General features: G+C 41.2%; 3 protein-coding genes across 4 annotated transcripts in view; 2 read left to right on the top strand and 1 right to left on the bottom strand.

The window, feature by feature from the left end:
- Window positions 1-2,132, bottom strand: part of nudcd1 (NudC domain containing 1) — a 29,697-nt gene extending 27,565 nt beyond the window's left edge. Inside the window, exons 1-2 of the mRNA XM_084484483.1 lie at window positions 1,974-2,132; window positions 1,435-1,589 (exon numbers count right to left, since the gene is read on the bottom strand). Of these exons, the coding sequence (XP_084340609.1) occupies window positions 1,435-1,589; window positions 1,974-2,088 (270 nt within the window). The 5' untranslated portion in view covers window positions 2,089-2,132. The remainder of the gene's footprint in view (window positions 1-1,434; window positions 1,590-1,973) is intronic.
- A 269-nt stretch (window positions 2,133-2,401) lies between these two features.
- On the top strand, window positions 2,402-3,855 carry LOC311364916 (transcription and mRNA export factor ENY2-2-like). 2 transcript variants are annotated; one of them, XM_084484423.1, is made up of 5 exons: window positions 2,402-2,455; window positions 2,542-2,624; window positions 2,714-2,784; window positions 3,026-3,100; window positions 3,624-3,855. In XM_084484423.1, the coding sequence occupies exons 2-5, from the start codon at window positions 2,557-2,559 to the stop codon at window positions 3,698-3,700; spliced, it is 291 nt and encodes a 96-aa protein (XP_084340549.1). In that variant the 5' UTR covers window positions 2,402-2,455; window positions 2,542-2,556; the 3' UTR covers window positions 3,701-3,855. The 2 variants fall into 2 exon arrangements, with proteins under 2 accessions (XP_084340549.1, XP_084340548.1); XM_084484422.1 differs by having other exon boundaries at window positions 2,424-2,624.
- A 1,204-nt stretch (window positions 3,856-5,059) lies between these two features.
- The window catches only part of pkhd1l1.1 (PKHD1 like 1, tandem duplicate 1), a gene marked incomplete at both ends in the record, with an annotated part of 55,145 nt that continues 45,959 nt past the window's right edge, over window positions 5,060-14,245 (top strand). The window contains 11 exons of the mRNA XM_084484841.1: window positions 5,060-5,063; window positions 6,911-6,988; window positions 7,267-7,411; window positions 9,206-9,308; window positions 9,735-9,792; window positions 9,945-10,038; window positions 10,688-10,741; window positions 12,449-12,522; window positions 12,666-12,708; window positions 12,830-12,900; window positions 13,225-13,335. Of these exons, the coding sequence (XP_084340967.1) occupies window positions 5,060-5,063; window positions 6,911-6,988; window positions 7,267-7,411; window positions 9,206-9,308; window positions 9,735-9,792; window positions 9,945-10,038; window positions 10,688-10,741; window positions 12,449-12,522; window positions 12,666-12,708; window positions 12,830-12,900; window positions 13,225-13,335 (835 nt within the window). The remainder of the gene's footprint in view (window positions 5,064-6,910; window positions 6,989-7,266; window positions 7,412-9,205; window positions 9,309-9,734; window positions 9,793-9,944; window positions 10,039-10,687; window positions 10,742-12,448; window positions 12,523-12,665; window positions 12,709-12,829; window positions 12,901-13,224; window positions 13,336-14,245) is intronic.

Here is a 14,245-nt window from a genome sequence, read left to right as displayed (position 1 = left end):
GCGGTGGTGCCACGTGTACCTCCAGAACCCATTACGCATGAGGGGGAGTTTTTATAAAACACAAAGAGAAAGAACAGGGCACAAACAGCTCCCTAGTTGCCATGGAGAGAGTTATGGATTATTGCCGTGTCTCATAATGTTACAATGAACCCCAGAGGTCTCCTTTCTCTCCTCCCCGTCCTCGCCATCACGTACAGTTCTGACGACCCTGCCCTCGGCGGGCCCCCGGTGTACAATGGCCTCCGTCAATTCTTGCAGAATCCGCACAAAAGACTTAGGCAAGGGAAGAGTAATTATGATGTGATGATTGTAATTAGACTATGAACACGACAGATCTCCATGCAGAGACCCTTAATGGCACCACTGAAAGCCAAATTACAGCGTATGTTTGTATTTAGCGCCTGATTTACGGTGCGATAACTATCATTCACCAGGGATATGGGTCTGGGTGTGACCAATTACATGTAATCATGGTTCAGATTGGGGGTCTTGGACATAAAAGGGGTCTCAGATGATTAGGACTTTGTCCAGCTTTTTTTCTCCCCACCTCTCACACTGTCTTCCCATCACTCCTTCCCCAACCCTCAATATCCATTTGTCTTTCTCCAACTCTTTCCACCTTTTTCTCCCTCCCTCTATCTCGCTCTGCGTCTTAGTGACAATTATGTTTGATAATAGATGGTATAATAGGTCATGGACTTTATATAGGGCAACAAACTGTCTTTCTTCCATTGTCCATTTACTGATGATTAGTTCTTATCGACGGACTACGAACAGTTAACAAAACAGAGTTCAAGTGATGTAACATATTAGGTTTTCTGGCTTTGTCCGAGCAGCAGCCACAAAAAAGTAAAGCGAAATGGAAAAGGCAACAGCTATTCGCATATCTAAAAATGGTACGACTGTACGGCAAATGTTCAGTAGCCATATTTGAAAGATATCTGCAAGAATGAATCCATTGCCAAAATGCAATAGTTATGGCGACATCACCATCATCATAGAATCAAATTAAATACTGATAATATATGTGATATCATATCATTAATAAACATTGAAACATATTGTAGTAAAAACAATTGTAATGCTATCAGACAAGACTACAATATTAGAATGCGTCATTTTAAGAATGTGGAATATTGAACATAAAATAAACAAAAAAAGTCTCATAAATCTCAGGTAAATCCAATGTGATCTCATTTAGGTGGGTCAAGTGTCACACGGTCGCCCCCTGGTGGTCGATCGAGAAAATCGAAATGCATATGGACATCAGAAAAGTAACAGTGTCTACACTCAGACTGTCGAGAACCTGCATTCGTTTAAATGCGATACCCTGGTGTGAGGTTCAATCCACAACAGCTAGTTGGGTAAAAATTAAAAACACACATGTCACGAAAGGAACAACCAGGGAGAACGAATGAGAGCTGAGATCCATACCAAAGTCACTGTCAGGTTGAGGACTCGTCCTTTACAATCCACAAAGAACACGCTGTCTGGGTACCAGGGGTCCAGGTGTAGATAGTTGTACATGCCGAAGGCTCGCACATGATCGAGGGTGTACTGAGTGTCCTTCAACTTCACCTCTTCCACAGCTGTCAAGAGAAAAACAAATCCATCATCCAATGAACGAAGACATGCTTCAATCAAGTAACATATGCGAACGTATACATCAGCTTTTTCCTTTGGTGATATTGAAATTAACACACCTCTTAAGTTAAATGAATATTGGTATAATTAAAGTTACCTCTGAAGCATCTTCTACATTGAATGAACGAGTTGATGCTGTCTCATTGAATAGCATCCCAAATGAAATGTCCTCATACGACATCAAAAACACAACCATACGCTCCAAAATTAAGAGGAACATCGGGGTTTAATCATATACCGTGTTTGGCCATTTTAATCAGAATGTTATAACTTAGGTATACCAGGTAGCTTAATAGTATTACATTCTATAGTTAGTTATATTGTCTCACCGGCATCGAGCTCAACGTTGTAACTTGGTATGGGATCCAGAGACAGTCTATAACTTTCAAAGTTAGGATCTAATAGTTCTCTATTGACCTTGAGTGAATAATTTGATGAAGACATATCTTATTTGTGATACACACGCAGCTCATTCACACATGGAGAAGTGTTTACAGGACGGGCTTCCTGTTTGTTGAACCCGAGCCGCTTTGAGGACGGACCGTAATGAGCGGTGCATTGTGGGTCTTAGAGTCTGTATTTTATCCACCAATATAATATGTATTACGGTGGTATTTGGCTTGGTGTTTGGCTTTTCTCGATTTGTATGTAAATGATAAATCATACAAAGATGTTATTGTGTGATATTGAAGTGGAATATTTTTTGTGGAAACATTCGGCTAAACGTCAGTGGAACCATCGACATGTTCTTCGGACGTGACGGCGAAGTGGAACAAGGGACCGTATGCATCCCAGCTGATCTGCCGCAAATGTAAGATTTGGTCCCGAAATACACCATCCAGTAATTCCGAAAACTTGTTGTATCCAGAAAAACGAGGATCTGTCTTCTTCCTGCAGTGTCCTAGGCCTACCATGAGCAAGGATTCCCAGATGAGGGCTGCAATTAACCAAAAGTTGATAGAAATGGGGGAACGGGAGCGGTAAGCAATGCCCAGCTGTAGTCCAATGGTTCAGTAGAAAAATATTGTCAACAAAAAAAAAATTATGCGAAAATATTTTTTTTCTATAGGTTGAAAGAATTGCTGCGGACGAAGCTTGTGGAATGTGGATGGAAAGATCAGCTGAAAGCACACTGCAAAGGTGTGTGTGTGTGTGTGTGTGTGTGTGTGTGTGTGTGTGTGTGTGTGTGTGTGTGTGTGTGTGTGTGTGTGTGTGTGTCTAACCCTTTTCCAATGTAGAACATTAACATCAATCAACCAGCCTGGAAAGGAAAGGAGCTATATAATGACAAGGAAACACTTTGCCACATGAAAAAAACTCCAATCGAAATGTGAACGTTTTTCAAAGATAGTGTGCTGTTTGTGTGTGTGTTTGTGTTCAGATGTGATAAGAGAAAAAGGCCTTGAGCACGTGACGGTGGAGGACCTCGTCACAGAAGTCACACCAAAAGGAAGAGGTACCGTAGTGTACACCCAACACACAAACGCTCCCCGTGAATCCGTAATGCAAAGCTAACGTATACAAACACAGAACATGTTAGCAGATGAAGTCACACCAGGGGAGCAAACATGAGCTGGAGAGAAGCAAGTGTTCACTATATATACATACACTTGATAGAAGTTATGTTTCGTGAAGGTGGATGGCGTATTCATCCCTTTAATGATAAGTGACTGTGACTGAATGATCAGAACCCCCCTCCCCCCATCAACAATCCCGTCTGACTGCAAACCCCCCCCCCCCCCGTCAGCAATCCCGTTCAACCACAAACACGGTCAGGCTAAGGCTAAAATTCTTTCACATAAACAGAGTACCGCTGCTTGGCGTTCTCAACTTCACTTCCTGCCCTCCAGCTAAGGTTTGTGTGACATGGGTGTCATGTGACTGCACACAACCTGTAGCATGTTGATTTGAAAAGGAACTGGACCCCCTTCCTAATCTGCGTTTCACTCTGCTCACCTCCATCTTTGTTTTCTTGGCAGCGCTGGTCCCCGACAGTGTGAAGAAAGAGCTGCTTCAGAGGATCCGGGCCTTCCTCGCCCAGCACGCCACCTTGTGAAACGCATGCCATTTAGTTTTCCTGGACCACCAGTGTTGATACTCGTACCATGTTGTGAGAAGTGTTGTTATAATTTCGTTTTTTACATCCTGCATTTTGATATTGATTTTTGTTGGTTTGTTGGTGTTGTTGTTGTTATCGTTGAAATAAACAGTTTTTCAAAGAAAATAAAGACGACTAGTCTGTGTTCAACATTCTATTGTTTCCAGAGGAAAGAAGGCAAATATATTTTATCTTTTCTTCCGCAACTGTTTATTTTATTTAACCAATAATTTGGATGAGTTTTTGGTGTATTTATTCTAAAAATACATAATCTCGACGAGTGCTATTTTCTACTTGCATCTTCACACGGGGCAGTGCGGAGGCTCGAGTAGTTCACCCCCCTGTGGGGTGTTACATAAGCTGGCACCGTGGGCTTGGCTCGACTAGACCGGTTGCCATCAAACTCCCTCAGGAGCGGAAAAAAATGTCTTGGACAACCACTGATGGAAATAGATGTTATGTAACAAACATAGTTCACATTTTTCTCTTTGTTCGACTTCACTGGCGGTATCAATACATGACCCATACATTACAACACAATGCAAGTGTGGAAGATGAGGTCAACCACGAGCGGGACCGGGGACTAAATGATGGTGCGTGCGTAGATCAAAGGCAGAACCTGCTCATCCACATTACTGTTATTGTGATGTGATTCCTTGACAACAGGGAGAAATACCCACAGCAAACAGTAGCATATACGCTCCAGCTGTTGTGTTTAATGTGTGTGGTCACTATGGATTACCATGCTTATCATGCTTAATGGGATGACTGGCAATGTGCTTCTGTGTGCCGGAGTCTTTGTGTACCGTTTTATTTTAAGGCTTTAATGTGAGTTGAAAAGCCTGGTGTACAATGGAGGATAAGTGCACGTCCATGTGCTGCTCTCTTAACACGTTTTTCAGCATGGGGCCACTAGAATTTAAATTTGAGAGACGAACCCCTTGATTCTTAGATACACAGAATACTTGACTTCAGCTGGTCTACCTCATCAGCTCAGGGTGTGAGCTGCCCTGAGCTGAAGATCCATTGGCCTACAACGAAGTTCAAGCCCACCATCATGGTACTTCTTGATCGGAAATCCTATAGAACAGTAGTTCCTGAACTTTTAACAGTCATGTACCCCCCGTGACAATTAACATCGTACCAGCGCCCCAGACTGCTGACTAAACTGTTTTTCTGCTTAATTCTGCTGCATTAACAAAAAAGTTTAAAAAATGGAACAACATTTGGGCTTCTCCCCACAGCAGACCCACCAATTGTGGCGTCAATTTATTACTGAGGTTCTCAGAAGACTGAGACAGATGACTACCTACCTACATGGGTAACCTCCTCCAGCCTGCGATGTTGTAAGGGGCTATTTAGAAACACACCATGATTTCACCATGCTACATAACCTGCGTGTTCTCTGTTCAAGGACTACACCCAAAAGTAAAGAAGATAGAGTTTACTGTATAGCGCTCTTCTATAAAGATATGATTTATTTATTTATTTAAGTCTCACAAGGAAGCAACACATAAGGACCACATTATTTGCTTTAAACTTTGCTTGACTTTACATGGAATTTAAGAGTTTTACAAAATTAAGAGTTTACTAGACTATATGCCGACTGGCTGCACGTGATTGACTCTGGTATTATTTTATATTATCTTATTACATTATATTATGTTTTCCACTGTAGCGTATTAAAGTATATTTTTAGCTATTGTGGTCTGTATTATTTTATTATGATATTTAATATTTAATATATCTAGCAGGTTGTAAACATACCAGACTAATCATTACTACATTATTAACTTCCAGTGGTGTGTGGGTGTGGTCGCTGCTGCGTGGACGCGGTGGTGGTCGACAAGCGCAGTCAGTTCAACGAAAATATTCAGATATTTTAATGTGCAATGAACATAGTGAACATCTTCACATACAAGAGTTGTTAGTATGCCTAATTGGTTAAACATAAAAGTTCCACGAATTGCTATATTATATATTATACATATTTTTTATATATTTTCTAGAGACACATCCTATGTTTAAAAATGTATTTCAGGGGAAACATATTATTTGGTGATTTTCCATCATTCAAATACCTTTGTGCTGTATTGAAATGCTCCCCCAGAGTTCTCCTATTAATTATTTACAGGCCACCAACCTCTGCATTCTCGATGACTTTACAGAATTATTGTCTAGCATCTCCACAGACTTTGACTGTCTAGTTAGACTTTTTTCATACTGATGATTTGAATGACGTGTGCAAAATACATACAACGTTGTTCAATACATTATTTTTTTTGCTTTGCCTTTATTTTCTCTTACTTATCTATTTTATTTGATTACTTCAACTTATTGTATGTTTGCTTCAGCTTTCTGCTAAACCTTAAACGTATCTATCTTATTTGTATTATTTCATTTTATTGTATGACGATGTTTCTATGTGAAGCACTTTGAGTCTGCCTCGTGTATGAAAAAGAGTTTCCTTGCCTTACCTTGCCTATAATGCCGAATTCATATAGGAAACACATTTTTCATGTTCAATGCAAATCAGCCCTGGCCCTATATCGCCAGGGCTAGTCGATGGGTGGACCCTAACGTTTCACTGTCAGAGGCTGTCACAGTGACTCCATAAATAGCTCTGACTGCTTGTTTGTATTCAGTGTAGGACTAGGACAGGTGTATTTGCTCACCGGGATTTACAGGTAAGCCAAACGTAATTGATACTTAAAAATATGTTGTATAGTTGTTTTTTGTTATATTTGTTATATTATATTCGCAGAACAAACATTTACCAATGACGTGCTTTATCCCGGACAACTTGGCGAATATTAACCTTTATAAATGTATTTGTATATCTACAGGTCACACTTTGCTACTGTTACCACAGCGTAACTTTTATTTTGACGGTGTGACGTGACGCACGGCGGTCCAGAACTCGCGGCGCGCGGGGACTCTGCTCCCAGCAGGATGGCACGGCGGAATCCGCTTGTGGCAGGCGCTCTCATCCTTGCGCTCTGCCTCAGTTGCAGTACGTTTTGGGCGGTTTGAACCACGACCAAAGTCTCGAATAATCAAAATGCCAATGGCCAAATCAACATGCATTAGAAATATACACCTGCCCAAACTTGTTCAATGAATGAAGCCACATTGTTTTGAAATGTTGCTTCTTTCCCTCGCCCCCAGACGCTCAAAGGATTGACAGGGTGGGACCGAGAGTAGGCAGCATAAATGGAGCAATGCGACTAACAATCGAAGGAGACGGTAAATAATCCCATACGATATGAATACCATATTATATATATTATAAGTATATTACAGTTATAGATCAGTTATCAACATATAAATCGAATTAGGTTCACTGTAGACTGCAGTTACACCTATTTCAATATTGCATAATATAGAACAAATTAAAAATAGGCCTATCTATAAAGATGTATTCCCGAAGTTCTATTATTATATTACAAGTAGTATTAGTATCATACTTTAATTATTAATTAAAGTATAATTTAATTATTGGTACTATTCGTGTGTGTCTATAGGTTTTGCCCAGGAACGCCAGTTTCAGCTCAACCCAACAAACAGTGATTTTGGCAACAGGGTGACTCTGGTGTCTGCCACTCTGTCTGTTCCGTGTGATGTGGAGAGGGACTCGACCCACGGCGGGCAGATCATGTGTTACACAAGGTATGTCTGTATGGAAACAGAGCATGTATAGTCCGATTGAAGAATCAGACTCAGTTTTAACTTGACCGGTTTTGATTGTTGCTTAATTCGGGGCCATGACTCCATCGACAACAATAACTCAGTTGAAAGTGAGCAAAGTGTCAGGTTCTTAACTTAAATTAAATTAAATTCAAATCAATTAAATTAAATTCAAAGTGGCAGGTAAAATATTTTATAAGAGGCAGGTCCTTAAAAAAGTCACTGCTGCCCAAAAGTGTCACGTTCAAGACGCCTATGGGCTCCTTTGTCCTTACAGACATCGGAACTTTAGCCCATAAATATAATTTTATCGGCTTGTCTAAAGTTGTCCGGATTTTCTGCCGGCTGTTGTGTCGCTGTTAATTGATCTCCTGTCTTTTGTTGTACTCTTGTTGTACTCTTGTTGTGGTTCCTCTCTGTCTATATTGTGTTTGGCGGTTGTTATGTGAGCCTGCCGGTTCCAAACAATTACGCCGTGAGCGACATAAAAAGACAACATGAACTACTCAGATTATAGCATTAAAATAGGCTTTTGTTTTGAAAGCTGATAATTGAAGGTGGATCCTCAAACCGGATTGGTAGCATAGAGCCAAGTACATCATAGCTCTCGGTGACAGGTACAGTTCCAAAGGGCTTCACCGGCCCACATTAGGTTACCCCATAACCCTAGGGCCCTCTGAACTTGGACAAGCCCAAACTCCCTCAAACCCAGAGGGCTAGAAACCTTGAGAAGGAACACAGCAGAGGGATCCTTCCAGGGACGGTTAGGAGTCTCCAATGTTCGGACCTTGAATGTTACAAACACAAAACAAAGCAAGAAATAAAGCCAAGTAAGATTTACATTTAGGTCATTTAGCAAACACTGATATGCAAAGCACTAACACAATTTTATTTGTATAGCCCTTAATCACCATTACAGTCTCAAAGGGCTTAACAGGCCAAGTATTTGTGACACCCCCCTGACCCAAGCCCCCACACGGGCAAGAAAAAACTCCCTTAAGCAAGGAAGAAATTTTGAGAAGAAACACAGAGTGGGGGATCCCTCCTTCCAGGGACGGGACGGAGTGCAATGGGTGCCACAATTGACATACATAAATACAGGCAAGACATTAAAATTGATGATGGGGTGCTGGCCGGAAAACCATGAGGAGAATCTAGGCATCCAGTCGCAGTCACTGCAACACGCTAGAACAGAGAAAATAGTGAATTAGAAGGGAAAAAGTACATAGTGGAAATGTATACTGCTACTCATTTAGTAACTGCATTTGCAGGAGCATGAACAAGCACGCAACGGTCTTCGCATCGCGTCTGTAGAGTTTTAGCACCCCTATGTCTCAAACGCAAGGCTGTAAAGGTGCGTTTTGAGCTTTGCTTTGAATAGCTTCACAGAGATAGCTTCCCTGATCACAGATGGCAGACTATTCCATAGGAAGGGTAGGCGGTAGGCGAAGGCTCTTTGTCCAGCCGACTTCTTTTTAACCTTTGGTAGCGATAGAAGGCCAGAAGGCCAAGTACTGTAACTAAGTACGACATACAATAAGTGCGTACATTTACAACAAACAGAAAATAGGAGGGGTGGGAGGGGGTGGCTATGCAGAGTCTAGGGGTGAACTCTGAACCAGTCTAGGTGAACTCTGGATCAGTAAGATCCAGTGATTTGAAAGTAGCCCATTAGGAATTAGCGTGTACTGAATGGTATCACTTCTATCCTCGATGCGGTGTTTCCTGCTGTTTGAACCGTCTGACCGATGTGTCCTGTGTGGTGTCCCGGGACAGAGCCATGCCCACGGACCAGTACTTTGTGCACGTCAGCGTCGACGGAGTCCCCATCCCTGACAACAAAATCTGCAGAGGGGCGCTCAGACATTGCAGTTTCTACGTACGTCCACCACACTCCTCACTCCACACTCATCCTCGTGTCTCACCACACATCCTCCTGTCTCACCACACATCCTCCTGTCTCACCACCACTCATCCTCCTGTCTCACCACCACTCATCCTCCTGTCTCACCACCACTCATCCTCCTGTCTCTCCTCCACTCATCCTCCTGTCTCTCATCCACTCATCCTCCTGTCTCACCACCACTCATCCTCCTGTCTCTCCACTGCTGTAGTTCCCACAGCAAAAATACTATTGCAATAACAATGTTTATTCATAAAAAGTATTAACCTTTTGATGAAATATTAATCTTCATCTAAATATCTGAATCCATTATTAAGTGATTGCCTTTACTTGTTAACAATTTGCTGTTGGACTTTTTATTTAACTTTAGTTTTTCTCATGGGCGTTTGTTATTGTCTTTAGACCCGATGGTATCGGTCTCCTTACATCAGGTCCATCAGTCCAGTCACTGGTCCTCCAGGTAAACCTGCCGTATACACACTACATCATGGGTGTTATAGAGTGTGTCATGAACCTGCTCTGTCGCAACCGGGTTCAGAATAGAACAACCCTTAACCCTAACCCTAACCCTTCTGACAAATCTTGCTGCGTAAATCGATGCTTAACACACAGGTACGGTGGTGACCATCAGAGGACGGATCTTCACCGACGTGTACGGAAGCAACACAGCCACAAGTACCAATGGCATCAATGCCAGATTCCTCAGGTGAAAACTTTATAAAGTTTGAAAAACCATAGTCGCTATGATGCTGTCATAAGTTGCGTAAGGAGGGAAATACCATTTCATTTCCCGATCTTGTAGCACCTCCCAAGACTTAGTAGGGAATGGGAAGTTGATGTCACATGAAACGGCTATGGTTTTACTATGGTTACTAGCATACTATGGTGAACCCGCCATGTTTACTATTGAGTCAATAGTGTGTTCATGCAATAGAGGATGCGGCCGTTTCAGGACTGCAGTCCTGGGATCGCATTTCTAGGACCGCATTTCTAGGACCATATTTGTTTTTTGGTACTGATAGTTTAAAAGGATTATTCCACCTAAATACTACTTATGCTGCAGCCTCGTCTATTGAAGAAATATACTACTACTGTTGATTTGGTCTCACAAGATGGCGACCAGCGTGACATAACTTCACATTCCCTATTGTGTAATTACCATGGCTACTCCCTTCAATAGAAAATACCGCAATTTACTTCAACAATACCTCAAACAAAAGGCCTTAGGATTAAGATATTCTCGTTTTTTTGCGTCACAATTCCCACAGACATAAACTCAACACAATTCATTCATTGCCAAAAATTGTGTTTTCATTATTTGAGCAAATTATATTAAAAACCCTCCTTTTCTGTAGAGCCTACATGGGTGGCATGCCCTGTGAGCTGCTGAAGCCAAACTCAGATGAACTGTGAGTAAACCCACCTGACGCCAAGGTCCCCTGTGTAGACAATCTTATGAACACCTTCCATGTCCGGTTCAGATAGCGCTAGAGGCTAATTAACTGACACAGAGTGTTAACTGACACAGAGGCTTACTGACACAGAGTGCTAACTGACACAGAGGCTTACTGACACAGAGGCTAACTGACACAGAGACTAACTGACACAGAGGCTAACTGACACAGAGGCTAACTGAAACAGAATATAACTGATATAGAGAGGGTCATCCCTATCTCCCCCGGGTCCTATATTCCCCGCTTTGACTGGGGAACATAGGACCCTTTTTAAAAAAAAAGGGTCCTATGTTCCCCGGTCTGTTATTTTTTCCACCATCAGTTACAGGCCGTTTGACGCGCATATCCAAATAGACCTAGATGAGCAGAGATTAGGCTGTAAATTGGCTTTTGTTTTTGTCACGTTTGGACAGTTTAAATAAACAAAACAAAATAAATAATAAATACTACTAATAAATACACTAAATACTAATAATAAATAAATAATAATAACTACACTAAATACTACTAATAAATAATAATAAATAAACAATAAATAAATAAATACTAATAATGAACAAACTAAGGGCCCTATCTTGCACCCAGCGCAATTGACTTTCTACACCAATGTATGCTAGTTTCACACATATGAAAGATTGTTCATATGTGTGAAACTGCATAGAAATAGCATGTGGATTGTGGAAACATTTTTTTCCATATAGGGTAAGATATGATACAAGATACAACAATTTACAGCCTAATCTCTCATCATATTTGGAAATGCGCGTCACGTGGCCTGTAATCTACCGTAACAAAATGCTGAATTAAATCAGCGAAGGCATAGTCTTATGTCATGCAATTCGGCAATTATAGAAATTATGGTGGAAAAAATGAGGCCTTTCTAAATATTATTAGGATCCGTTAAGGAATTGTGGGGAACATAGGTTCCCTGGTATGTACTATGTACTATGAACTATGTTCCCCGGTATGTATTGCGACCGGGGAACATAGGACCCTTTTTCTGAAAAAGCCCTCTAACTAGCACAGAGGTCTAACGGCCATAAGCTAACATACACAGTGTCTAACCAACCCAGGGGCTAACTGACTCAGAGGCTAACTGACACATAGGCTAACTGACACAGAGGCTAACTGACACATAGGCTAAGTGACACAGAGGCTAACTGACACATAGGCTAACTGACACAGAGGCTAATTGACACAGAGGCTAACTGACACATAGGCTAACTGACACATAGGCTAACTGAGACAGAGGCTAACTGACACATAGGCTAAGTGAGGCCAACTGACAAAGAAAGTATATCAGACAAAGAGAGGCTAACCCACAGAGGCAAAATGAAAGCTGGGGCCCATGTGTAGCTCAGACAGTATAGACGCACAAAAGAAAACACACAACTATGAAAGAAAGAGCCAGAAATAACTACTGACCAAAAGCTTAATTATGGGGATAGATGAAGAAGCAGAAGCTCTGATATTAATATCTTGTGGACGGAACAAATGGATGAATGCAAAACCATACACATAAAGAGGGAGACACATAAAGGGAGGAAGACAGAGGGAGTAATTAAAGAATGAATCAAAGATCAAACAACATAATAATAATGCTGGAGAACTGGTGTCTGATACTCGGGTCAATAAGGTGATGCCATACATGTGTTCACACAGGTACCGGCTTCATTTGGACAGTGATCACTCTTGGGATGGATACATGAGCTGCAGAATAACAGGGACCTATGTCGGTAGGTCATCACAAACCTCACCCTTATGAAAGAGCTGTTCATCAATGGGTTATTTTGGATTCAACTTTGATTCAAACTCTGGATGGCTTAACTGGAGACGTGCATGTCTGCGACAATTCTGTTTTGTTCTTGCTCCCAAACAGGACATCACAACCTGAGTTACATCCTGGACTCTGATTACGGAAGGTGATTTGAAACAAACTATGATTTGATTTTGAGATGCCTGTCATCTTACTTTAGAAGGATGAATAGTAAATATACAGGATATATATTTTATATCAATACATGCATGCATTGTGCCTGGTAGGAGTTTACCAGCCAAGAGTCTATTGAGGATCTCAGCTGAGAACAAACTCGCCATGTTCCAAACGTATGCAGGTACGAGCCCTCTCTCGGTTTGCTAGAGACTTTCTCATTATAATTTTGTTGATGCATTTATTTAGTAAGTGAATCATTCATAATGTTTGTCATTAATTAACACATCTCATATATTTATTTATTTGATTACTTTTGATGTGTCTGTGATTTCTTGTTAAATAAACGCAAAATTGTCCTCTTAGTCTCTCTCATAACAAAACAAACTGAGATGAACCATTGAATGGATGAGTTCACTCATCACTTGTTCATCCGATCATAAGATCATAATTATTTTAAATGAAAAAAATAGAAAAAAAAAAAAAAGTTGTCTTCTGCCCCGTCCAGAGGTCACCGGGGTCTCCCCGTCCGAAGGCAGTGTGCTGGGGGGCACCCTTGTCACCATCCACGGGCGCTTCTTTGACGAGACCGATCACCCGGCCGTGGTGCTGGTCGGAGGTAACGAGCACAGCTGGGAGCCACATGGGGGGTGGCTAACCATCCGCTCATGAAGCATACAGTACTATAGTAGGGGGAGGGGGGCTTGTAGGAGCCCCCATGTGCTAACTTAGCCAATTTCAAATTCATGGTTCATTTGTAACTGAAAAATGATCCAACACGAAGCTTGGAAACAGAAAACATTAACTAGTAAATGTAGCCACATATTTATAGCTATTTATCTATGAATTGATATTATTATTATTATAAACTTTATTTCAGACACAGGTCCATATCACAATCAAACAATATAAATAGTAAAAAAAATAAAAAGAAAGTACAAAAATACATTTCATAAAATATACAGACTATTGCACCAATGCCACCTTAGCCTAGAAGTGAATCGGTAGCAGCTTTTCAATGGGCTTACTAGAGCCTCAATTATGTGATTCTCTGATTTGTCGAGGCGACACATAAAACTAAACATCAACTGTCTTAAAAGTGCCTCACAAGTTGGCACTCTATTAGACACAAACAAATGACTGGCACTATGCCACCGAGGGACACAGAGCAGTAACCTCATTGCATCATTGTATGCTACCTTGAGCCTCTGCATGCTCTTCTGCTTATAATTTGACCACAATTGGGAGGTGTAAAGAGGTGTTATGTAAGTTCTGAACAGAGAACACTTAACAGAGTCAGAACACATAGAAAACTTCCTACTAAGCATGTTAGCTTGAGCGTAGATTTTACATCGCTGTCGATAAAGGTCTTTGTCATCTGACCAGTCATTAGATATGACGTGACCTAGATATTTAGTTTCCTCACACACAGCAAGGGGACTGTCTGCCAAGGAAAAGGTAGGAAAAGTTGATTTCCTGTCCCCAGCACTTCTAACTATCATTATGTGGCTTTTCTTAGCGTTGTACTT

The sequence above is a fragment of the Micromesistius poutassou genome (genome assembly GCF_964030765.1).
Source record: "Micromesistius poutassou genome assembly, chromosome: 20".
NCBI lineage: Eukaryota > Metazoa > Chordata > Actinopteri > Gadiformes > Gadidae > Micromesistius > Micromesistius poutassou.
Note: the sequence above shows the minus strand (reverse complement) of the source record. Positions and strands in the feature narration are given on the sequence as shown.